The 26,126-nt window shown below is 44.6% G+C and overlaps 1 protein-coding gene across 1 annotated transcript in view; it reads right to left on the minus strand.

The window, feature by feature from the left end:
* Positions 1-5,464: 5,464 nt before the first annotated feature.
* cbfa2t2 (CBFA2/RUNX1 partner transcriptional co-repressor 2) overlaps positions 5,465-26,126 on the minus strand; it is a 39,237-nt gene continuing 18,575 nt past the window's right edge. The window contains exons 2-11 of the mRNA XM_085354669.1: positions 19,206-19,364; positions 18,776-19,017; positions 18,594-18,683; positions 16,302-16,486; positions 15,955-16,208; positions 14,253-14,338; positions 8,844-9,036; positions 7,402-7,470; positions 7,051-7,241; positions 5,465-6,481 (exon numbers count right to left, since the gene is read on the minus strand). Of these exons, the coding sequence (XP_085210795.1) occupies positions 6,140-6,481; positions 7,051-7,241; positions 7,402-7,470; positions 8,844-9,036; positions 14,253-14,338; positions 15,955-16,208; positions 16,302-16,486; positions 18,594-18,683; positions 18,776-19,017; positions 19,206-19,364 (1,811 nt within the window). The 3' untranslated portion in view covers positions 5,465-6,139. The remainder of the gene's footprint in view (positions 6,482-7,050; positions 7,242-7,401; positions 7,471-8,843; positions 9,037-14,252; positions 14,339-15,954; positions 16,209-16,301; positions 16,487-18,593; positions 18,684-18,775; positions 19,018-19,205; positions 19,365-26,126) is intronic.

The raw sequence follows: 26,126 nt of genomic DNA on the forward strand, positions 1-26,126 counted from the left end.
CCCAGTGACAGCACATAGAAATTCTATCCATAAATATTATGAAGAGAAGTTGTGACAAAATGCATCCTCCTCTGCCCAGTTTGACTTACTGCTGGCAATACAAACCAAGCTCTCACAGTACAAAGACCAGAAATGACCAAAAACAACTAAAGCTAACTGGACACAAAAGACAGCTACCAATTTGCCTTGTGCTATGCAAACAGCACCTTCCTGCCTGTTTCAGGAGTAACCTTTGATGAAAGGATATTCCAGCTGAGTACTGGGTAGTCAGCTGGGTGGAGTTTTCCTCACTCCTACAAGGGTCATAGCTGCTCAGATTAGAGCTTGGAACGTAACTTCAATAGCTCTCCTTTTCATGTGTGACATGACCAGGGCATGACCCAGCTATTTCAGGTACAATAGATTCAGCAACATCTCTGTCATTCTGGAATTCCAGTCTGGGAAGTTCCCTATCCAGATGATGAAGGCAGTGATGGTTTCTGGGTTTTTCTTCTTTAACATGACTGAAAAGGTCCCCCTTAGCCCCTGGATATTCTGTGTTAGTTTAATTGAAGACCCATGGCAAATATTAGATGTAGAAATAATTAACTTATTAATAAAAGTCAATACACTGAATTGGCCAAACTGATCACTATATGCAAGAGGTTTGATTTGTGCATTTTTTGAGGTTTATTAAAGATAGTATCCGCATTTCTTCTGCAGTCTTCAACAGAATATATCCAGCTCCTCTTTAACTCCTGCAGCACAAGAGAAATGAGTTCTGCTGATTCTTCACTGCACAGACAGTGGATGCAAAAATAGACAATAAATAAGGTAGGTCACCTTATTTATTGTCTATTTTTGAGGTACAGCAGGGATTGTCTATGCCATTTTTACAGACAATTGGGATTCTGTGCAAGCAGACGCAGTGGATGAGCAATGTATATACAGAAACCACAGGGGTATGTGTTATTCATTCAGAATACAACCCTTGAGCATCAGGGGATTTCTCCTTGCAGTCACACTACATATGCCAGCATGATACAGAAATAACATGAGCTCGGGAGTGCTTCTTTCATTTTAATAGGTTTTAGTTTATATATATTTCTGGTTTGAAATATTACTCACTGCAATGGTTTTAATAAACAAAAAGATGGACAGTGAGCTCTAACATATTTATGTACTCTATCATTTCTTTACTAAAGTACTAGTTTCCTTTAATTAAATTCCAGGTTGTGAAACATGTTTCTCTTTGTGTTGAAAGGGACACCAATGAATAGCCAAAGTGAAATTTAAAACCTTGTACTGTTATTTTGAATCCGAAGAATGCTGCCGCCGCCTCTCTGTGCTCATCTCCTTCAGAGCAGCATAGAAAAAAGGGTCTTTTTATGCTCTTTCAGGCAGGTGCCCTTGGCTCTGATGTGTGCAAACACAGCTCATCACTTCAAAAAGCCAAGGGCTAGGGCTAAGGTGACCAAACGACATCTGTTGTCCCGTTTCATTGTTCTCTTTTCAGTCCCCCCTCCCCACCTATGTTACGTTCTTTTGCTGAAGGCAACACTCAAAAGGCACCTAAAGTCAAATCCTGTGCCACCTCTCTGTATTTTTCCCTTCTGGTTTATGGTGGATAGCAGAAAAGTTTAAACAATGTCAACGCAAAATAATAAAGGTACAACTGTCAGAAATTTTAAATATTGTCTGCCAATGTTTCTTCTCTTAGAAACCTGATCTCTAACAAGGAACCCAACCCCCCCCCCCCCCCCCCCAAATAAATAAATAAATAAATAAAAATAAACAGACAAGCAAAAGCTCTACATAAAAATAAAAATATTGTCTTCACAGATTTATACATCAATCATTGTACATTTGTTGTGTATGTCTGCCGTCTTGAGCTGTAACCTGCTCAGAAATACCTAGGCTTGGGGACAAAGTTGAAAATGCAGCAGCTGTTGTCCCATTTCATGCCTCAGTATCTCCATTTCTTTCGAGCTGGAGACTTGATTGTGTGGGAGGTAACGTGTTCAGAGGGCATCTTGCCTCTGAAATACTGAGTCACTTGTCCTCGTTGACTTAAAGACTCATACTCACTTGGGTTCTGCTATGAGTGGAATTTATTAGCCCATGCAGTTAGATTTACATAGATTAGGATATGAAGCTAAATTTCATGCAGCGGCTGATGCAGGTCAAGCACAGCACTAGCAAAGTACAAAAACGGGTTTCCGAGTAGATCCCAGTCTCTAAGGAAAGTTCTGAAAAAGATGATGAATCCTAAGTGACTTCTATTAATATGCCTCAGGCAAAAAGTTGGGACAGAAACCAGACACATAATTAAGCCAGTATCTCCCCACAAGCACTACAACAGTGTGGTGAGAGAGCCAAGAAGCAAGCTAACCACACACAGAGATGCCCCTCTATCCACAACAAAGACTGGCACATGTACACAAACAGTCTGACACTATCACTACTGTGATTGCTTGCTGATTCTACTTTTTCTTCTAGCATACTTGTAGTGCAAGAGCTAGAAACTCATGGAAAATTAGTCCAAAAATAACATTGGATATGCAAAACAGAACAAAAGAATAGTATTTACAGAAGCAGCAGAAACAGTTTCATGTCTAAATAGGGAGTGCTCCTACACAGTACACATAAACGTCTTTATTGATTCCCAGTTATACTGGGAATTAATATACTGAGCATCCTGTTACATGTAGAGATGAGGTAATGTTTAATTTTCCTTTCAACTAATGAGCAACAAAATCTCTTTATAATCATACTATTACTACTAATACTTAAAGTCAGTAGGACAAGGCAAACGAACAGAAATCCCTGCTTAGTGGAAGGTCAGCAGTTAAGAAGACTGTCTATATTGTGTGTTACGACCCGTCTAGGGCCAGGCCATAACATGAGCGAGGCACTCGCTTCCCCCCCAAGACCCAAGCAGTCACACGAAACAAATCCGTTAGATGTGAGGTGATTTATTTACAATGTGAATAAAGAGAACCAAAACGGGAGTGTCAACACTTCAGGGTGAGCCAAGGCCAAAACAATAAACAAAACAAACCTACACAAATCCCGCACCCCTGACCTTACCAAAACAAAGTCAAAAATAAAGACAGAGTCTGACCTCCTTAACTAACTCAAAACAGGAGAAAACGGGTGATCAAAAGAAACGGCAGCTCACCCCTACCCACTCCACTTCCACAACTTTCAAGCGTATACTGCAGCCAGCGGCTACCACAGGACTACTGCTGGGTGATGAGGAGAAACGCGAGGACCTCTACCGCTGTAGCACTCCAGCCTCCTTTTAATGGGCGGGTCCTCCAGCTGGATCCAATCACGCCGGGGCAGTATATCCACGCACCAATCGGAACAGGGCCCTGGCACAGCTAAATTAACATAGAAAAAACACAACACCTGCACAAACAAACACATGGACATACAAGTTCGTAACATGTGCCTATAATTTAGTTCTTGCAGCTACTTTGACAATAAGGATCATAGCATCAGTCAAGCGATTGCTTTAGATTTGAAATATATGATTTATATAATGTAAAAGTATACTTTTTTAGTTTACTTTTCAGTGTTCCTTGCAGCTACTCTGCTTATTAGCTGCTTTGCAAATAGTGAGTTTAGTTACAAGATGAGAGAGCAGTGACCAACTGACATTTTGTCTTCTAGGCCTTAAATATTATTTCCTAGTAATATGCAATATATCGAACAATATTTTGCATGTTTTTAGTAGTTTTTTTGATACTTTTGTAACAACTACAATTCTGCAATGGACTCATCCACATACCGAATCTTCTAAACCGAAATCAAGAGGCTTCACTATCAACATAGGGATTACACTGCCACCTTGTGGTAATGTGTGTTATTGCATCAATCTCAGTTTTCCTTTTTTTTTTTTAGAGTTGCATTTCTTTAAACGTGACAATGACAAAATCGTTGAATCACACTCTCCCGTGATCACTTTTTTTTCTACATTTGTTCTTCAGTAAAATCACTAGAATATTAATCGAATTCAAAGGTGGAAAACATTATGCATAATACATGGCAGAACTTTAACTCAACCCACTTTAGAGTAGTCCGTTCTCACCAAGAGCTTACTTCATTACTTTGTACCTTCAGACTTCAAAGATGTGTCTTGCATTTTTAAACTGGACTCACTGAATGATTCAATAAAGAGACAAAGAGGATATAAAATTCACTGCCATGCAGCTTTTTGAAAGAACCTCAGAACTCCAGTTTAGCACTTTCATTACTGCTATTATTATCTATTATTTGACTAATTGTAGAAAAATACCTTATATCATGACCAAATAACTTATGTAGTCATATTTTATACATAGGAGCCGTTTTATTCACTACTACTCTCTAATATCGTACATTAACATTTGCAGCTGATTGTGATTATGTGAAAAAAGGAGAATTTCTTAATTCAGTGTCAACCGAGTATATATGAATAGAATAGCCTTTATTGTCATTGTACAGAGTACAACGAAATTGGAGTGCCACTCTATTAATAGACACATTTTACTTTATCGCATATTACCAGGAAGACCTTTTTTTTTTGCATATTTCTAAAAATGAGCACAAACATCAGGGAAACGCTTTGAAGTAACTCTACTTCTTTATTTCATACTTCATGTCAAGATATGATTTCCATATGAAGTTATGTCTCATAACAAAAAAAACATGTTCAAAGAATGAAGAGGAAAAATTGTGGCTCACAAAATAAAGGCATTCTCTCATAATATTCTTTACAAAGTCATCTTACAGCACATGGAAACAAGCAAGTTTCAGTTGTAACAGCAGAGTACCATAAATCAAATTTCCACACTAAACATCTGACTTTCACCTAACCGTCAAGTTATACAAGGTTTCATTGTTACAAAAGAACAAGAACGGTCTGTACATACAAATACAGTTAAGCTCCTGAGATTCTCTGTGGGACAGAGTCAGCGCTCTGCACCTTCACCACGGCGTTGTCAGCATCAGTGAAAATTTCAGCTGAAGTGAAACGGATTTCGTTTTCATAGCTTAATACCTGTATTTGTTGGAAACGGTGCTGGAAAGCATACCACTCCTGTCCCCTGATGCAAATATTACAGTGGTGGAGGTGTTCTGAGCAACATCTGACCTGCCATACACAGCTGGTGATATGAACAAGTGCCAAAGTGAAATTGCAGCCAGAGAAACGCCCAAACTGAATGTTTCTGTGCTTACTGGATCCACCACCATCACTTTGCCTGTGTTCCTTCTAATGATTGGAAATGGCAAAAAAAAAAAAGTAATGACCAGAGTTTAACTTTTTTTTTAAAGTAAATATGACGTGTGGGCGTTAGTGTAGTATTATCTCTTTTTCACAAACACAGTTACAAGCAATTACAATAACTTTCTCTTTAGCGACTTTGGTGATGCAAAGGTCTTGAAATACCTGAACAATATTTCAGTATTGCTTTGACAAAAATAATCATATGCTTTACAATATTCACCGACAGCACGACTCTTTGACACACATTCACACATATGATAATCTGACAAGATTGGCGAGCAAATATTTATGTATACACCGGAGCTGCGGAGACGGCTCTTCCGTGGTCTACGGTCAGATTTTTCCTACAGGACGAAGACAGATGTTTTAGCGCTGGTACTATTACACTGTTTACAATTACCACCACCTCCTCCCAAGCTTAGATTTATACACATCAAAGTGAGGATATTGGTACATGGGGGGAAATATCTTTATACCTCATTGTTCTTTAATCTCCTGTGTTTGTTCTCGTATGCCTCCCTTTCATAACTTCCACGCTGCCACCAGAGAACAAACGGAGATCAATCAGTTTTTTTCCACTCCTCACACATCCAAGATTTTGGTTTTTGGACGATGAGAAACACGTTTCCATCTGCTAGGGAGATCTGTTCATCCAATTAATGCATTCAAGAGGAGTCCTTCTGTTCTTTGCCAAAGCCAAAGTCCCAGTTGACATATCACTCAAACAGTCATCCATAATCTGTCCTTTTTTATCTGCCAAAGAGTATGTTGAAAAATCTGTTATCCTAACTTAACCCACAAATAGTTCCCTCATGCTGCTGTTTCAGTTCTTCCCGGTTTTTGAAGAGGGTAGGTGACACATGCACCGCCAAGGTCCTTTGCCTCCTAGTGTCCGTTCGTCTCAGGGGCCGAGGCAGGGGTGGAGGGAGTGGATGAACGCGAAGCGACTGAAGCCTTCTCCCCACCTGGACTGCAGACTGAAGGCACACTGTCAGGAACTTTGACCCCAGCCAGACCAACAGGAGACACGACGGTGGCGGCCGGTGCTGCTGTAGCCACGGCAGCCACTCTGCTTGCAGGTACCGGTTTGGGTTGAGCCTGAAGTCCTGGGCTGCAGATGAGGTGATGCCTCTCCCAGTCTTTGTGCTGGCAGAAAGACCCACAGTAGCGAGCGGCGTTGCAGCCGCTGCACGTCTCGCTAGCTTTGCGACCACAGTTCCAGCAACACTAATGAGAGAGGAAAGATATAGTTCATTTCTATCTCTCACTTGTACAAACTGCATTTGTATTCTTTCATTTTTAAATAAACCCTACAAAACAAAACTACAGTAATTTGTTGGACCATTTGGGGGCAGCAGAAGCAAACGCAGCAATGAATTGGAGTAATCATTGTGAACTTGTATGCATACAGCTGTCTCAGCAGATTCAGCAACTAAAGCATTCATCTTGAGTAATTTTTCTGCCCTCCCACCGAGTCCCATATGGACTCTTTACTAAATCATGTGAGGCCCTTCAACATGTTCAGAAAAATCTATGTGTGGAATCATCACGATAAACACAGTGCCTTTTTCCACTTTAATCTAGTCATTTGCACCACTGTTATTGCTTTATTACACTATTAATCTGTAATTGCTATTAAAAATGCCCAAAAGACTGTAACTCTAAATTATGCATACTTGGAAGTTTAAGTACATACATACATACATACATACATATAAAACACACATATATGTACACACACATATATACACACACACACATCTTGTTGCTGTAGTTTCTCTGCAGTTCTTGCTCACCTCACTGGAGTCCTCTTGTTCATTAATGACCATGATGGCATCTTCTTGAGCCTTCCGCTTGGCCTCAGCCACAGTCTTTTCCATCTTGGCCCTCTCAGCAGCAATCATCTCAAATGCTTTCTGCTCAGCCTCTGCTACAGCTTTCTGAACCTCTTCCATGGCCTGACGCTTAACTTCATTCACCGCTTCTTCTATAGAGAAGACAAGAGATTTAGGTGGGGCTCACCTTGTTTTTACTGTGCACACTTGCATAAGTAAAGCACACAGCAATCTGCTAAGTGTGTCAAAATATTACTTTGTAAATGCAACAACTGGTTGAGTCTTTATACTAATTTTGTTTCATGTTCTTACCAGCTTTTCTCCAGATTTCATCTGTAACATATGCTGAGCCTGGCCGTGGAGCAAAATCACGCTGAGAGTCTGCAGGGGAGGCAGAAACGGAAGCAATTAGCACCTGCCGGGGCTTTGAAACTTCATATATTTATTTATTTTCATTTATTTATACTGGGGCTGACACTCCTTGAAGGTGATGGGGGCATATAAAAGAAAAGGCCTGATAGACAGACAGTAATAGTTTCTTTGTCATCTTGACATTTATTCTGTCACTGGTGCAAACAATTCCGAATATCTAGGCCACACAACCAATGTTATTGTTAGTTATCAGAGTCCTGGACGGATCTGCGATCTGACAGCTTCAGAAAGGAATGTGTTTGGCTTGGAGAGAAATGCAGACCATCAAGCTGTGTCAATACTCTGTTTCTTCCCTCAAATCTGTCTCCCTGAATCGTAATTCATTCCTAACTCACTACTGGGCTCTGCCTCTCTAATACTGTTGCCTTTCTTATCTCCTTTTTCCGCTTCTTTCTCCATCACTCACAGCTGATCTCGCCACCTCTTTCTCTTTTTGCCTTCATTTACATCCCTTCTCTTTCACCAAGCCTTTATACACCCCCACTATAGCAGACCAAGCCTGGGCAAGCAGGCAGGCTTTCCGACTGGGAGCCCAGATGGTGCTCTGGCGAGTCAGCTAGCTCTGGGTCTCTGTGCCTGCAGGACGGCAGGACGGCCCTTCTGTGGCCGATATGGCGGAGGCCAATCCTGGCACCTGTCTGTGACTATGGAGCAGCAGGGGGATGGCAAGGCTGGCACGCAGAAAGAACACTGCCAGTACACAGCAGACTGAGGGACTAACTGTGGATGGACTCACTAACACGCTGACGTGTGACTTCGGCGCAGTTCTATTAATGACCACTAGATGATGTAATGACTATGAAACAGAAATGACTGGACATTTGCATCGCCTAAATTAATCTCAGAATGTCCAGATCATTATGTGCTATTATTCACAATGCTTGTATTTTATCTAGCATCATTATCCCAGAGTGAACAACCCATGGTTATATTTCTTTAGAAAAGACATTTGCTTACCCATTCTAAAGTTCATTTAATGAACTGATCTCACAATAAATAACACTTTTAAAAGGAAATGGAAACATCAGTCTTTTAACCCGAATTGAACTGTTAATCCTTAAAGCAGTTTCCAACACCCAAAACATAGTAGATGTTAAGGGATAATTAATTAATTAACCCCCAAAAAAACTGGGCTTCTGCATGTTACATGTTACTAGCAGGTTAAATATGAAGTTTAGAGCATGTGCAACATCACGCATTATATAAATTTGGCTTCTTTCTGAAAATCATGAAACATTTACTGTAGTAAAGCAGCAAGCGTAAACAATGAAAAGTTATTGGTCCCTGACAAAAGCGAAACCCCAAAAAACAGCGGTGCCCACCTGACTCAGAAGAGTGAGGGCTGTGCGTCTTGGAGAATGGAGCAGATGCCGGTCCTCCTTTGCGCGGGTCTTCCTGCTCGCTCGAACGTCGTCTCCAGTAGTTAAGCTCCTCACGATCTGACTCCTGGCATCGTCTGAGAACGCTCACTGACCGCCGTGTCTTTTCTACCATGTCCACAATACAGTTCAACACCTTGATGACGACAAACAAAATTTTATTAATTGAGATCGCTTTTAGCTACTTGAGGAATTATTTAAATCTTACATCATTAAGCAACTATTTAATAGCTATGTCTGAAGTTTCAAAAAGTACTTATATCATCAAATCAAGAACCAGTTTCACAAACCATCTCCTTGACTTGATAGAATTTCATCCCAGTAAGCAGTTAAACATAAATACCTTGTTTTAATGCCTAAAACACATTGACTTATGTTAATAATTGTAATTTCCCAGCAAACTTTTGTGTCTTTGCTATGTTTCTTCTTCTTGTAACCTTTTCAATAACCTGACCATTTATCTCCTGGAAAGGTAGTTCAGGATGTCTTAATCACAATCCATTAAGAAACTCATTAACGTCCACATTCACAGACCTATTGCATAACCCTTTCTTGACTTTATATTTATATTTTACTTCAAATTACCTACAAGCCTTTTTTGCCAATAAATCACACAATCATACAGTCTATTATTTCAATAGGTACCTATGGAAAAGTGTCATGGTCCTGGGCCATGTTGGCCCAGTGTTCTTAGTTTTCTTGTATGTTTGTATTTTGTTCCTTATTTAGGCCATGTTTTCTGAGTTGCCCTGTTGTGTTGTTCCCTAAGTGTTTTCCCTTCATGGCTTTTACCCCCTGTGTGCCCCTCTGTGTATCTGTGAGCCCTCGTCTCTCCTTATGTTTTATTCCATGTTTCCCCTGCCCATTATGTCCAAGTTCTCCCCGTGCTCTCTCTCTCTCCCCCCTGTGTGCCCTGTGTATTTATGAGCCCTCGTCTCCCTTTGTGGTTGTTTCATGTTTCCCCAGCCCGTTATGTCTGTGTTTTCCCCGTGCTCTCTCTCCTCCTGTCTGAACCTCTGTGCACTTCCTGTTTACTTTGTGACTCTCACGCCCGTACATGTCATGTTCAGTTCACCCCGCCCTGTCTCGTTATGATTATCAGTGTCACCTGTGTTCCCCGTGTGTTCCCACTTTCCTCGTTTACCCTCTGTGTATTTCTGTCTGCGTCTCCCTCTGTTCGGCGTGACGTCGTCCCTCATGCTGTGTGTGGATCTCCCTGTGTCTCGCTGTAAGTTCTTAGTTTGTGGCTTCCCAGTTTAGTTTAGTTTGTATGTTTGTTCTACCGGCAAATAAAGCTGTGTTTTGAGTTCATTCCCTCGAGTCTGTGAGTCCTGCATTTTGGGTCCAACTCCCGCCTGCCGCACAGCGATTCATGACAGTACGACGTCACCACAACATGGACCCAGCAGACTTACCCGGGGAGAGCGATCTGATACGTGTCCAACGCCTAGTCGAGTGGATAACCCACACTTCCAATACAAGGGCAAAGATTGTGGGGATAAATGCTATCGAAGCAATCCTCAAAGGAAATTCTCATCTCCGCCAGGTCAGAGGATGTTTGGACTTATTGGCCAATTTGAATGAAGCCCGGGAGGCGGCGCGAACTTGGGAAATATCAGACTCGGCCCAGCAGCAACAGACAACAGCCACCCTGGAGCAGCCGCGTCAGTTTCACCGGCCGGATGTGGTTTTGCCCGGCCCTTTGGAGCCATCTGCGGGGAAGAAGCGTCGATCACGCCGCGGGCACGCCACCCCACAGCCGGACGTTCGGACTTTTACATCGCCGGCTGTGGTGAATAAGGACTCTTTTTCTGTGTCGAACCGTGGGACTATTCGTTCAGGGGTTGTGTTTTGTGCTACGGATGGTAATGTGAACAGTTTATTAGCTGCCCAGCCTCCTGAAGCTCTCTTAGCTGCCCAGCCTCCTGAAGCTTTCTTAGCTGCCCAGCCTCCTGAAGCTCTCTTAGCTGCCCAGCTACAAGCTGCGTCTCCTGTGTCCCCGCTAGCACAGTCATTAACTCCACCACAAGCTCCATTTTCACCTCTACCATCGCTTCAGTCATCAGTTCGGTCTGCCACTCAGTCGCCCTTAGCTCCATCATCCACACTACCACCTGTTTCTCTTCCACCACAACCGTCACTACACCCAGCCATTCAGGCTGCTACTCAGTCAGTCATTCAACCCATAGCCCTGCCATTAAGGCACTCTGTAGCCGAGCCATTAGCCACCCGACCCGCAGCCAATTCAGCCGCTCTTCCACCCGTTACACCTCCACTACAACCATCACTGCAGTCTCTAGTGCAGTCTCCAGTGTCCCCAGTGCAGTCTCCAGTGTCCCCAGTGCAGCCTCCTGCAGCCCTGCTTTCCCCAGTGCAGTCTCCAGTGTCCCCAGTGCAGCCTCCTTTAGCACAGTCACCCACTCAACCACCAGCACCACAACCGTCACTACCTCTAGTTCATTCCCCTGTGAAGTCATTAACTCCACCACCTACTCCACTCTCACCACCACCGTTACTACAGACATCAGTTCAGTCCCCTGTGCAGTCATTTACTTCTCCACCGTTAGCAGCTCAGGTCCCCGTGTGTCCAGCAGCTCAGGTCCCTGTGTGTCCAGCAGCTCAGGTCCCTGTGTGTCCAGCAGCTCAGGTCCCTGTGTGTCCAGCAGCTCAGGTCCCCGTGTGTCCAGCAGCTCAGCTCGCACCTGAACCTTTGGCCCAGTTCCCCGTAGCAGTGCAGTTTTCTAGCCAGCTTAACGTTGAGCCCGGGGTCCCAATTCTCTCTGGCTCTACATCGGCTCCTGCTGGAAGCTCGGATGAGCTCATCCAGCACTCCGCGGCTCCCGTGCCGCCATCTACCTCGTCCGCTGGGGGTTCCAGTGAGCCCAGCCAGCACCTCCTGTCTCCGCTGGAGGGCCCGAGGAGCCCGTTCAGCCACCTGTCTCCGCTGGAGGGCCCGAGGAGCCCGTTCAGCCACCTGTCTCCGCTGGAGGGCCCGAGGAGCCCGTTCAGCCTCCTGTCTCCGCTGGAGGGCCCGAGGAGCCCGTTCAGCCACCTGCCACGTCAGCTGGAGGGCCCGAGGGGCCCGTTCAGCCTCCTGTCTCCGCTGGAGGGTCCGAGGGGCCCGTTCAGCCTCCTGTCTCCGCTGGAGGGTCCGAGGGGCCCGTTCAGCCTCACGCCGCATCAGCTGGAGGGCCCGAGGAGCCTGTCCAGCCGCCACCTGCGACCGCCTCGTCGTCGCCTGGTCCGGCTGCATCCGAGTCTTCGTCATCGCCTGGTCCGGCTGCATCCGCCTGTGCTTCTGCTACGCCTGGTCCAGCCTCTGCCTGTGCTTCTGCTACGTCTGGGCCAGCCTCTGCCTGTGCTTCTGCTACGTCTGGGCCGGTCTCAGCCTCTGCTTCTGCTACGCCTGGTCCGGTCTCAGCCTCTGCTTCTGCTACGCCTGGTCCGGTCTCAGCCTCTGCTTCTGCTCCGCCTGGCCCAGCTTCGGCTTCAGCCTGTGCTCCTCCTGGTCCAGCCTCAGCCTCTGCAGCTCCGCCTGGTCCAGCCTCAGCCTCTGCAGCTCCGCCTGGTCCAGCCCCAGCCTCTGCAGCTCCGCCTGGTCCAGCCTCAGCCTCTGCAGCTCCGCCTGGTCCAGCCTCAGCCTCTGCAACCTCGTCTGGTCCGGCCTCCGAGTCTTCGTCCTCGTCTGGTCCAGCCTCCGAGTCTTCGTCCTCGTCTGGTCCAGCCTCAGCCTGTGCTTCGCCTGGTCCGGCCCCCGCATCGCCACCGTCTGGTCCTGCCTCGTCTGGTCCTGCCTCGTCTGGTCCTGCCTCGTCTGGTCCTGTGCCCACCAGGCCATGGCCAGCACGCCTGAGACTGGAGGGCCGCCGCTGCCTTCCGCGCGGTCGGCCCCCTGAACTGCTCCGTCGTCTCCTTCGCCGCCGCCGCTGCCTTCCGCGCGGTCGGCCCCCTGAACTGCTCCGTCGTCTCCTTCGCCGCCGCCATTGCCTTGCGCGCGGCCGGCCCCCTGAACTGCTCCGTCGTCTCCTTCGTCGCCGCCGTTGCCTTGCGCACGGCCGGCCTCCGGACCTGCTCTGTCACCTGTGCCACCCACCTGGTCGGCCCCCCGACCGTGTGACCCGTGAACTCTTGTGCCTGTGGGCTCTGGGTCGGCCCCCTGAACTTTATTTGGACTGTGGTCATGTGCTCCTGTGTCTTCTGTTGTTTGTTTTTGTTTCCCGTTCTGGTCCCTCCGTCCTGGTCCCCCGCCTCCCGCCCTGGGTGGGTTGTTTTTTGTTTTTGTTTTGTTTCTCGGGTTTGGGCTGTCGGGAGCCAGCCCTTGAGGGGGGGGGTACTGTCATGGTCCTGGGCCATGTTGGCCCAGTGTTCTTAGTTTTCTTGTATGTTTGTATTTTGTTCCTTATTTAGGCCATGTTTTCTGAGTTGCCCTGTTGTGTTGTTCCCTAAGTGTTTTCCCTTCATGGCTTTTACCGCCTGTGTGCCCCTCTGTGTATCTGTGAGCCCTCGTCTCTCCTTATGTTTTATTCCATGTTTCCCCTGCCCATTATGTCCAAGTTCTCCCCGTGCTCTCTCTCTCCCCCCTGTGTGCCCTCTATGTATTTATGAGCCCTCGTCTCCCTTTGTGGTTGTTTCATGTTTCCCCAGCCCGTTATGTCTGTGTTTTCCCCGTGCTCTCTCTCCTCCTGTCTGAACCTCTGTGCACTTCCTGTTTACTTTGTGACTCTCACGCCCGTACATGTCATGTTCAGTTCACCCCGCCCTGTCTCGTTATGATTATCAGTGTCACCTGTGTTCCCCGTGTGTTCCCACTTTCCTCGTTTACCCTCTGTGTATTTCTGTCTGCGTCTCCCTCTGTTCGGCGTGACGTCGTCCCTCATGCTGTGTGTGGATCTCCCTGTGTCTCGCTGTAAGTTCTTAGTTTGTGGCTTCCCAGTTTAGTTTAGTTTGTATGTTTGTTCTACCGGCAAATAAAGCTGTGTTTTGAGTTCATTCCCTCGAGTCTGTGAGTCCTGCATTTTGGGTCCAACTCCCGCCTGCCGCACAGCGATTCATGACAGAAAAGTGTCTTGCTGAGGGAGCATTTCCTACATCATGAAAAGTTCCCCTTAACAGCTAATAATAATAATAATAATAAGTTTAATAATGAACTCCCAATAACATGTTTGAACCCATACCAAATAAATTAATTGCAGCTTATAAACCAATGATGTCTTATCAGAAAGTTCTGGCCTGCCGATTATGTGTGCTTTTAAGCTGTGATAGATTGCTTTAGTGGTAAACCCCAGTAAAACAAATCACATTCTTTCTGTATCAAAAGTCAACAGCACCAGTGGTGCCTGTCCGCAGACTTACATGGTCCAGATGCCTCCATTCATCAGCCCACTCTCTGTCTGTCAGTCTGTGGTCCACTGGCTCCTCACGGTAGCCCCCATTAGTGCCTGATTGAATCACACACAAGACAAACCACAGGCCATCATGATTAACATTCTTCTTAATGCAAGAGAAGCCACAAGTGACAGTGAGTCAAAAACACCTACGCATGTCTATATATGGTAAATAAGTGCTTCTGTTAAAATTACAAAAAACATATTTACATTAAACTTAAAGACAATTTTATCATTTCCCACCATGAGAAACTAAACAAATTTAAAAGTACTAAATCGAGGCAATTAGCTAAAACTCGAACACACGACAATTAAGGATGACAAAAGGAGTTTTATTTATTTTATTTTTGTTCATGTCTTGATTGAGGGCAAGTGAACATGCAGAGGCAAGAAGATAAAGGGACAGTGAGAAACAAAGATTGAGCGAAAGTGAAAAAGAGACCCCTGTGATATAAAACAGACTCCGAGCGCCCAGAGCTCCAGAGCTTGCACACATCTGGAAGTCAGCTGTCAACCACACACTCACATACACCCAAAACGTCTCCCTTAGCACCTCCCCTCCTGGAGCTCACAGCATTCCAGTAGGGAGACACTCAGGCTGAGTGGAGTGGCTCCACTTCTAAACACAACCAGCCGTTCTGACACTCATTGTAGACTATTACGGCTACACACACACACACACACACACACACACACAAAAACAAAGCTAATCTGATTCAAATCCAGTCATTACACTGTGACATCAGCAATATCCAAATACATTTAACAGTAATCAGCGTTTGCACACAAGTTTGTACTCACACAGAGGCTAAAAAACATCCACATGTTCATGCAAGTAGACCCACGCTGTCTACAAAGATGCAAACCACAATCTCTTAAAAATTTGGTAAGAAAGAGCCAACAAGACCCAGCACACAAGGGTTGTTTAGGAGAGCAATGATACCCTCATGCACACTGCCTTCTCAACATCTTCGCTACTTCTGGTTCTCATCAGTGTCCATCAGTTCAAAGCCACCAGTGTGTGGACTGATGTGTTTATGCGTGAGTGTGTGTGCCTATGAGTTAAGTGGCGGCAGGCGGTCGGGAGGCTGTCAGACAGGGGACTAAGGACTCATAAACACAGCACCTCTACCAGGAACATATCAAGGTGTGTGTCTGTATGTGTGTATGTGTGCTACCGATGTTTCCACTGAGTGCTGACAAGCCCCAAATGAAGGCTAGATATACACCAGAGTACATCCAGCTCTCCCTGCCTGGACAGTATGGCTCTGTTTATATACATACGTGGACTCCTGAGATATATGGGTCTTGCCTACACAAACACACAGACCACCCATTATCACATATAGAATATGATATTTGTGTGCATCTGTCTTCATGCAAGTATGTTCATTTCTAAATATGGTTAGCAGCTACTTGCATTCAAACTACTGTAAAGAGCCAATAAAGTTCTGTTGTACGGATGTTCTACAGAAATGTGCAAACAAGTTTGACACCACACACTTGTATATTTGGTTCACAAGGATGCCTACAACACTTATTCACTGCTGCCACAAAGGCTACAACTGAGACTGAATATGCATCACCTTATCACCCACAATGTAGACTGGAAACAACTTCAGAAATGAAGTTCATCAGGAATATCCTTACACTGAGTTTGCATCACATACCAGGAAGTCGTGGCCTGTCTTTGAGTTCGCGGATCTCCAAAACACGTTGGCTGTGCTCACGGTGCAGGATGTGAGGTGCTGCGATGTCATCCAGGGCGTAATGCTGCAAGGGTGGAGGGGTCGGGTGAAGCTGGGCGGTCAGTGGCAATGGGTGAGCAGGGCTGTGTCGGGGAGCTGGGCTGATGGTGCAAATCCGCTTTGCGGCAGGCTCCATAGCTACAGGTGGGCGTTCACGGAAACCGTTCTCTTTAGCCCTGAGGGGAAGACAGGAGTGATTTAATGTAGCTCTCTCACTGTTTACCTATATACTCTATGTATTATAGCTCTTTTTTATGCATTTATCTAACCTGCTTGGGCTGTGTCTCTTGGTTCCAGGCTCTGGAGGCTCCATCAGGAGCTCAGAGGAGTCTGGAGAAGATGCCAGAGTGGTGCTTAGCAGGAGGTGCTCATGCTGGGACAAGTACTGAGCTGGGGTCTGCTTGGCTGCCCGTGCACAGTGGAGCAACTCCCTCTGCAGCAAAGGGAGGTTTGCCTGACAAGAAAGAAATTATACTTGTTAAGTTTGATTATGATTTGCAGGTAGTTATTTTCATAGAGCACATTGAACCCATGTATAAGTAGACTTTGGCCACTACTCGCTCCTATATCAATGAGCATTGATTTTACTCATTCAAAGACGAACGCAGACAGAAAGAGAGAAACACCAGAAAACCTGATAGTGACAAACAGGAGGGGAGATCTGGACCAAACACACCAGAACTATCCTAGACAGACTACGTTCATGCTGCAACAGAGCCAACAGATACAGTGCAGATCTGCCTCCTGGGGAAGACGCCTGGCTGGAAGAAAATTGGTTTTAAGGGGGGCAGTGACTCCTTGGGGTCTGGCTGTAAGGCTAGATCTGTGTCTGGGTGCTGTTCTCCAGCTGCCTCCAAGGAGGCTGCGGCTTTCCTAATTCAAATGAAAATCAGAGTTTTCTAAGCTGCAACTGATGTTGGTTATGAACCTCTTGCAAGCAGCATGTGTGCAGAGCATAATGTGTTGGTCACAGCAAAGGTATGCGTGATGATACAGAGGCTTAGAAATTTAGAAACATTTCAAAACAAATGATACACAGACTTCTCCCTAATTCCTCATCCCCTCAGTTTTTTTTTGTATTTATCTGGGACTGTCTCCATCCAATCTTTCCATCTCTCTTTTGTTCCCTGCGTTTCCCTAATTAGGAACAGACTTCAGTGTGTTTGCAATTACACCACTTCCTTGCTCCCTCCTCTCTCTCTTCTTGAGCAACCAACTAAATAACCAGCCGTTTTCATTTTGTGACTGACCTCTTATTGTTATTTAGTATTTGAAACTACATATAGTATTAGTTAAACATCACTTTACTACTCTGCAAAGACCTCTTTTTGTCCATTGAAACAAACATTCCTCTATGCCTCAGTGAGCTGATCCTTACAGTATCACTTGTAGTTCCCCTATAGACGCAGACACTTCTGCTTTACGATCGCCTCTCTATAATATCCCTGGGCTCTCCTTTTTTTCCTGTTTCCCATGCTCCTCTGCATCCCTTCTTTCCCTGGGGCCCCAGCTAGCGGACACATGTGCTATGTGTCAGTTGAGCATCGGGTTCTCTGGGCTTCAGCAGGGCGGATGCTAGATTGGCGGCGCCTTGGCAGCTGAATGCTCTTTTAACGGGACAACGGCTCCATATGGCGCAGTGGAGACCATAAAAAAGGAAGGGAACACTTTATAGGCATGTTTCACACTTCCGAGTTCCCACTTTTCCCTCTCTCCTTCTCATCCACTTCTCTGTCTTTTCTATAGATCTTGTCCCAACTGCTCTCTTAAGAGAGACTCCAGCAGTTGCTATTAAATAGTGAGAACGCCACATCATTGCAATAAATCAGTAGAACAACAAAAACAGAGCATTCTTGTCTCAGCCACCAAAAGTCTTGTTTAACTTTTTCCCCATTCGCAAGTAAGATAGTGTCCGCAAACGTCTGAGAAATGTACATTTTTATCATCACCTATTGAGTGCGATGGTGCATGCAGATGTCCAAATGCCTGCCTGTTTTTCGTGACTGTGCGGACTCGTCCGTGTAAAATTTACATCACAATGCACGAAATATGTATGCTCCCCAGGCAGCGGACTTCAAAGAAGTATAAAAGGAATGAATAGCTGTCCACAAGAGACTATAATCAAGGATTTAGACAGACGGAAGGGCTCCAGAGATAACCAAGAAGTAAGTGTAAAAAAAAGCCGCTTTTTATAGCTTGAAGTCCAGTTATACAAGATTTATGGGATGCTTTACTGCAAGGAGCTACTAAAAGTATACACTTGCAGACTTCCCTGGTTACAGAGGGGCTCAAGAGGCTGTTAACACACAGTCATCTGTTGCTTGTCAAGTCAACACGTAAATCTTGACGGTTACTTTGAACCTGAAATGGCCAATTCAATTAACAAAACTACACTTAGGCAACTATCTGATGGGCAACTTTACACCACAAGGAGTAAAACCATTTAACTCAACGGAGGAAGAACACTAGTGCTGTGAAAAGAAAAGGGAAGTAATTCCATGCAGAACTGCACAAAGCAAATACAGAAAGATGGGAAAAGGAGGGGGTGGAGGCATGTTTACCTTGAGAAAAGGAATAACAAAGGGTCGTAAGGGGAAGTTGGTAGCCTCCTGAAGCCGTGAGTGAAACTCCTCAATGGTAACTGTTGAATTCTAAAAGATAGGAAAAGGGAAGGTTTAATTTAAATGCATTTCTATAAAATGTTGACTTGTTTTTCTCTTCAGTATGCCATCATAGAATTTACCACAAGGGCCAGAACTAGGCTTCGGACGCTGTCTCCAATCTCAGGAGAAATGTCGTTGCCAAACTGCTGCAGTGTGGTCAAGAAACGTTTCAGCTTGCTCAGCTGGCGTGCCCCACAGGTGGCTGGCAGCTGCTGGTTAGCCAGCGATGAGGAAGAGGAAGAGGACGGTCCATTGCTGTAACGCTGTGGTGGAGATGGCACTGCATTCAGTGTTGGTGGGGAATGATGATTCCCATTGGTCACTGGGGAAGGACGGAAAACCAACATGAAGAGAAGAGAAATCAAAATAAACCCTGCTGAGTGTGGTTACAACTCCAGCTTGTCTACAACTTTGGTTTGTGAAAAGGAACAAAGACTGAAGAGGAAACAAAAAGACAAGCTGGAAGAATGAGAGAAATTCTTTAAGTATAGATTTAATTATTACTCTTACATGCTGTGGTGGAAAAAGAGGCCGGTCGTGGGCCACTGGGGTTGACAGAAGGTAGGGGTGGCATAGTGGAGCTGGCGCTGCTGCTGGGGGCTGATCTGGAATGAGTCTTAGCATCCACAGGAGAACCGGGCATGGCAGGGCTCTTCTTCTCTCTACTGTCTGCAAAGAGGAAAGAAGGTAGGTGAGGTGAGGGCATCAGAAACCAGCAGGTCTATATGAGTGAACCAAAGTTAAATAACTGTAACTTGCTATGACATCCACAAAAATTAAAAAAAGAAGCACTACTTTAACTTTACCCCCCATTAGCTCAGTTGTTTAAATCAATTCAAAAGCGTCATGCCTATTGTTACAAAAGACAACAACAATGCCCAGCCCCCTCTCCTCAACTCACTTTGCATGATACAACACACACTGCCAGGGCACCAACCACCCTGCCCCCATCAAAGAGCCAGATGTCTGAAGTTTAGCCCCTCACTCTCACCCATTCAGATCAATAACAGAAGAAATTCTGAAGAAGGCCATTGTGTGGGAGTAGAATGCCTCCTCATTGAGCTCCCCAAGAAATAGGAGAGACAGAGAAAAAGGGACGGGCTATTTCACGCTTTACTAACAAGATCGACAAAGCTTTTGAATGTTAAATGCAACTTCTCAATATGCTATTGACGTTGAATGAGACCACCAGATAAGGGCTATGGAGAAAGTGTAATGGGGGGTGTAGTGGTGGGGAGATGTGGATCAGAAGCTGTCTTTGTCTTTTCGAGAACCATGAGGGCCGGATCCCGTCTCCATTTAGAGTGGATCAGATTTTTCTAACAGCTTCAAGAATTGACAATTAATAGACAAGCATGGTCTCACAGGTCATAGGTTAGCAGAAAGCAGCTTCTAAATGTGGGTTCATGGTTTTAGGGCTTTGGACTCAATAGCACCCTTTATTTCTTTTTCACAGCTATGAACTCTGGATGGCCTTCAGCCACGAGGTCCGAGTTTATAAAGGCTTAAGTCAAAAGGTTTAAGCTGTCAGTAGGTAACTCAAAGAAAACTGAAAAGAAGCCCACGGAATGAATAAAAGGTACTGTTGTGAGTGCAAAAAATGTGAAAACATGCAGAATTATTACAAAAACAAATGGATCTGAATGCAAAAGTGCAAATTTCCTCAAGTTTTGGCAACAAATCTCTTTTGCATCCTATGCTCGCACTTTCTCAATCTGCCCTGTGCAACTCATCTGTCATGTCTGCAACTCATTATACAGCTTTGAGTGTTCTTCCTTCTGTTTTGCAGTCCTCTTAAAACTCTCTCCCTCGTACCATTTCATTCTTTCTCAGCCCCCGTGGCCTGCCTGCCATCACTCCACCTGTTCACGAACATAGGGGGCAGGAAGGAGGGATCTATGCAGACATTTGGACTGCCGTACCCACCACACACGCGGTCTGCCAGTGCACTGTAGGAAGCAGCCTGCAGCACACACACACACCGGCTCCAAAGCTCCGCACACTCCATCCGTATGGCCAGGAAATTAGACTGACATCTCAATAACAGAATCAACGGGGCATATGGCCTCAGTGTCAACACTCTTACCAAGTAAACAACTTCATACGCACACAAAAGCCAGGATTGGAGAATTCAGCTTGAAGTGTATTCCCAAGTTCTTTGACACATTATGAACCATTAACCACTGGTTGTGAACAGTAGTTTGGATCCAAACTGACTGCCATACTTGTAAGCACCATTTTGTGTTTGACTTTAACTGGCAGGCATGCATAATTCTGCAGAATGTAAACATAGCAACATATTGTATTTATATTCCTTACTGCATGACCTTTGAGCATGCAACAGAAACAAAGCTGCAGCAGGGTTCATGCAATCTTAAGATGTGGCACAGTCTGCTGTTAGCCATGCCAGAGGTAACAGCCAAAGCAGGAGACATCAGGTGTGTGCGCGTGTACTCCTGACAACCCTTAGAGAATTGCCTCTGCTTGTCAATTAGACAGCACACATAGCTAGATGACTTCATCTGGCTTGCGAGCACCTGAGTCCATGGTATAGTCACAGGGCTGTCTCAGGAGGCAGCTGTCACAGCAGCCACAAAACGCATATGCACAGAGTGCACAAAGTGGCCTAATGTTAACTCAGGTGAATATTGGCTTAGAGGAGGATGTGGGGTGTTTGTCTGGTCTAAATGCCACCTGTCATCCTTGCTTTAATGCAACAAAGGGAAGGTACACAAAGCTCCTCACCACACATCAACAGGATTACACAGAAATGCCACAATGAATAGGCAATACTTTTGAAAAAAGCAGATAGCACTGTTACCAGTGCTTACTAAAATATAAAACTGGGTACTCCATCAACTCATTTCTGGTGGATATAACCAAAAAGGATTACATGTTAAACTCACACCATATTGTGCTGCTGTTTTTCTGTCTCACGTCTTCATGCACAAATAAGATAATCCATAATTTTACAATCTTGAAAGTTTCCTGACCTTAAGTGTTTGCTTTCTACAACAGTTGTTATCACAGGGATGGAAAATAAAATGCATCTGCAGTGATGGCTGTTGCTAGCCAGGTGTTCCTTGTTTGTTCAGCTTCAGGTGACGCTCATCTGCATTAAAACATTCAGCTGACTTTAATTGCTGCCTCTGCAAGTGATGATTCAGAACGAGGCTCAGAAAGAGAGGAAAGGGATAGAGAAACATAATGTGACTATTCCTGTTGAGCCACCGCTGTAAAAGCAATCCATTAACTAATGAAATTGCAAATGAAAAGACAAATACACTTTCGAGAACATTTATCGACCTCCTTACATAAAGACGGGATGGATAAGCTATAACGAGTCCACAGAAATAAATCACACTTGATGTGGTGTATAAATAAATGGGTTCAGTGTAAGGGTTTATTAAGCTCATGTTTTAACTCTGAAGTCTAAACTCCCTGTGAGAGGCTGGCAGCTGTGAAGCATGTGTGTGTGTGTGCCGCTGTGCGGTGGTGTGTGTACTCGAACCACACTGCTCTCTGTCTTGTCACCGTAGATGAGGTGAGAGAAGATGTAACACGGACCGAACTAATTTATCAGTGAGCACAAAGAAAATTTGTGGCATGTGCAATGATACAAGTATGTAGGGGTCAAGACACACACATGTTAACGCAAACACACGCACATGAAAATAACATTATGAATTCTTTTTTTCAAGAAATGCTGTCAAATATTTAGTTTTCTTATCATGAGTCAGACAAGAAGACATCAACAGGATGTTTTTTGGAGGTTTAGCCCAGCTGTGCGTACTATCTATGAGAAAAAAAGTCAAGCTTATTACCCTAGTTTTGCACGACAGTGCCTCACATCTCATCTGACTAAAGAAAGTTTAAATATAGCAACTTATAAGTCTCATCAAAGTGAGAACCTTTGTGGTGACAGTGACATCTAACAGATGCAAGAGAACCGGAGTAACTACAACCCTATTTTCCTCTAACTTCAGTGCTTAGCTTCCTTTAACCTTTTCTACATTTTGTCCCAAGCATGGCTAAAAAAAAATACTACACGAAATGACATTTGTAACTCTTAATTAAACAGCGCACAAGTATATCTTCCAAAATGCTGCCGTATTTCTGCAATCCTAATTCTAGTCTACGAAGTCCTGAAGTGAAAGGATAACACATACTTTAAACAACTGACAGAGGCTTAGTATTCAACCAGTGAAACACTTTGAAAAAAAAAGAAAAAAGGAAAGCAATTGATTTCAAAATTAACCAGGTTCCCTCTCCTCCTCCTCCTCCTCCTCCTCCTGTACCATATGGATCTAATCGGCCAAGAGCTGGCCAGCTGGGACCTCCAACAGTCACCTGTGAGAGAAGGGGGGGCAGAAGGGACTGCTGCAAACCCTTCCTTTAAGCCAAGGCAGCCCGGCCCACACACACAAACACACACACACATCTCTGCCTTCCCTCCAAGGAGAGGAGGAAGGAGGAGGGTGCACAGAGGGGAGGGGAGGCACGAGGCAGCTGAATGCGAGCGAGTGGACTTAAATGCTAGAGAGACAAAGGCTGCACCTGGTCCCCGTCCATCCGCGCACACAGCCACAATACAGCGCACATCTGTTCCTCTATCCTGCACTCCGTTCTGACCTCCACCCACACAAACACAAGCACACACACACACACACACACACACACACAGCACAAGGATACATGAAGCAACATACACACCCGCACACAGCCACATCCACTTTTAAAATAGATAATAGTCCATGTCCCTCTCAGTGCCATACTGTTGCCAAACAACGAGTTACGTGACTTTGTATTTTATAATATCCAGTTTGAGAGATGAAGAAACTCAGGTGACATCATCTCTGCTTTAATCAACTTCATTTACATTATTACCCTCTTGGGACTGACACCTCCTCAACTGTTGCAGCAACACAGATGCCTTGCTTCCATGTAACAAATCGCAGACCCACATGTTACAAATGTATTTTTTTAGACTATTAAAATTTACATCTATAAAAAAAGAAGACTTTTTAAATTTGAATTTACTCCCACTATAGAACAAAGCCTGGATAGCCCTTTACGATAACAGTAACGTGACTTTATCACAGTTAGCATCTGACAAAATGGCTCCCACATTAAAAATGTAATATTTGTCACATTTTCACACAGAGTTTTATAAAGCACAGACGGAGACAATGAATTAGTCTGCGAATCAGAAGCACCAGAGATAGAAAAGGACAGGATGCAAGCAGAGCGAGGAAAGAGGTGTAGGATGGGAGGAAAGGAATAACAAGGACAGAAAATACTGTTTTCCTTTGGTTTCATCAGAAGGACAAGCCTGGTTGTTAGACTCAGAGCCAGGCTGTTTTTCTTGGCTTTCATTACCACCTTCCAGCCTCGTAGACTACATATTTGGATAAAACCCAATGTCAACACTCTGCTTCCAACTCTGCTAGGAAGGGGAACGATAGGAAGGTGGCAAGGTTGACAGTACAGGGAAAAAGCAAAGAAAGCTGTAGACGTAAGGAGAAGGAAGAGGTATGACTTTGGACAAAAAAGTACTCTCATTCTCACATATGAAGAAGCACAGACATGTCTCCGAAGTGAATTTATCACATGTCCCTATGACAGGCTGATGGTGAGAGAAGCCCTCGCATATCCTCATCACTCAGAGAGATAATTGCAAAAACACCACCGTAATCCAGCGTGCCACATAGTGAAAAAAGGAACTCTGGGATGGAAATATACTTAGTGGCAAACTGAAAAGGAAAACGAAAAAGAGGGGACAGCAAGGCAGACAGAAGTTGTCTATAAAAACTAAGAATGAGCAGTAAAAAGAGGTACAGTGACGTGATGCTGGAAGCAGAGGCGGTTTGGCAGAGGCTGGATAACAATATGCACAGTGTCCATGTGTATGAGGTCAGACCGCAGGGAGAAGACTGACTGGATGGGATCTGAAGTTGCTGACCTTAAAAACACTTGAAAACACCACACACCACATTGCAGTCACTGATTGCTGTTAGATTTTTTTTAAAACATAGCAGTGGATCAGAAAGGCAGAAACTTAATGTGGTGCATATGACTGTGAAGGTTCTGGTAAATCTGGGACTCTCCACCATTTGACCTTAGAACTGAAGAAGCTACTCGGATGAGAGGTGAAACGTCTTCAAGCAACTTAAAGAAGTCCAGACGCTTTTCTTTCCAAGCTCCTTTGACTTAATGTGGTGCAAACACCTTTTACAGAGCAATATAATTTACTTCAACCTATACTGCTGTTAAGTTCTTTTAGAAAGCCCAAATATTTAATGCCCAGGTATTTCAGACACTGAAGACACTAATGAATGCAAATATTGTTATTTTTGCTTTAAGATTCTTGCATGAAGGGTAATACTAATATATCTGGGAAAGACTCACACCGAGCTTTGTTCCATAATCAATAGGTTAAATGAATGTGACACACATCTGGGCCAAAGTATAGAGCTCTAAGTGTATTTGTGTCATCCTGTCCGTGCGTTGTGTGTGCGTATTAGCCCTGTTCACCAGGTGTTGCCTGCCCAGGGCGCATATAAACATGGCCACACAAATAACAACAATGGCACTACAAGGACAGTTCATATCTGTCAATCACACACACACACACACACACACACACACACACACACACACACACACACACACACACACACACACACACCAGCCTTCTCTGAGCCCAGTGGATTATCTGCCTATCTGGTTACAACCCTTCTCACCTCTCTGTAACTAATTGGTTAGCCTGCCCATCAATCATCAAGAGACTGATGAGTCTTCAAACTCAAAACCAGCAAGTGGAATATAATCAGTGGCAATGTTCATGGAAGCATGACAGTATAAAAATTAAGTTGCGTAGCCCCCATTTTCTCACCCGCTGTACATGTTTCATGATGAAGATCTCAAATCCATATTAACATACATTCACACACGTGTGCACAATAAAGCACACATTGAACTAGTAAGTTACAGTAATCCATAAAACAAAAATACAAGCTCTAGACACAAGAAAACAAAGCTAACATTAAGGCTGGCCTGTTTTGGACCAGGTGTCAGAGGCTTTATGGCCTCGGCTCAGGTCCAACCAGATGTTACATCCCCACATGGCATGCTGAAGTTAAACTGCAGGTTTTGACCAAGACTGGGAGAGCTGGTACAATGGCTTGGTATTGGGGTTCATGTTTAAGTTAATCTTATGGATTTTTTTTATACATTAATCCTAAAATGCTAAGAAGGAAATGGATCAGCATTGATCTTGCTTTCAAAAACATACTGTTGGCCAAACACATGAAAAGGAAGGAATATGCTTAGTTCACAAGCAAACCATAAAAAAACTACAAAACAAATATAAAGCCGGATTAAAACATCTTAAAGCTTCCAGGAAAAAAATCTGTGGGATTTTGGACCGTT

This window comes from Diplotaxodon limnothrissa, linkage group LG5 (genome assembly GCF_057381915.1).
Source record: "Diplotaxodon limnothrissa isolate DT_005_m linkage group LG5, D_limnothrissa_male_GT1.1, whole genome shotgun sequence".
NCBI classification, from domain to species: domain Eukaryota; kingdom Metazoa; phylum Chordata; class Actinopteri; order Cichliformes; family Cichlidae; genus Diplotaxodon; species Diplotaxodon limnothrissa.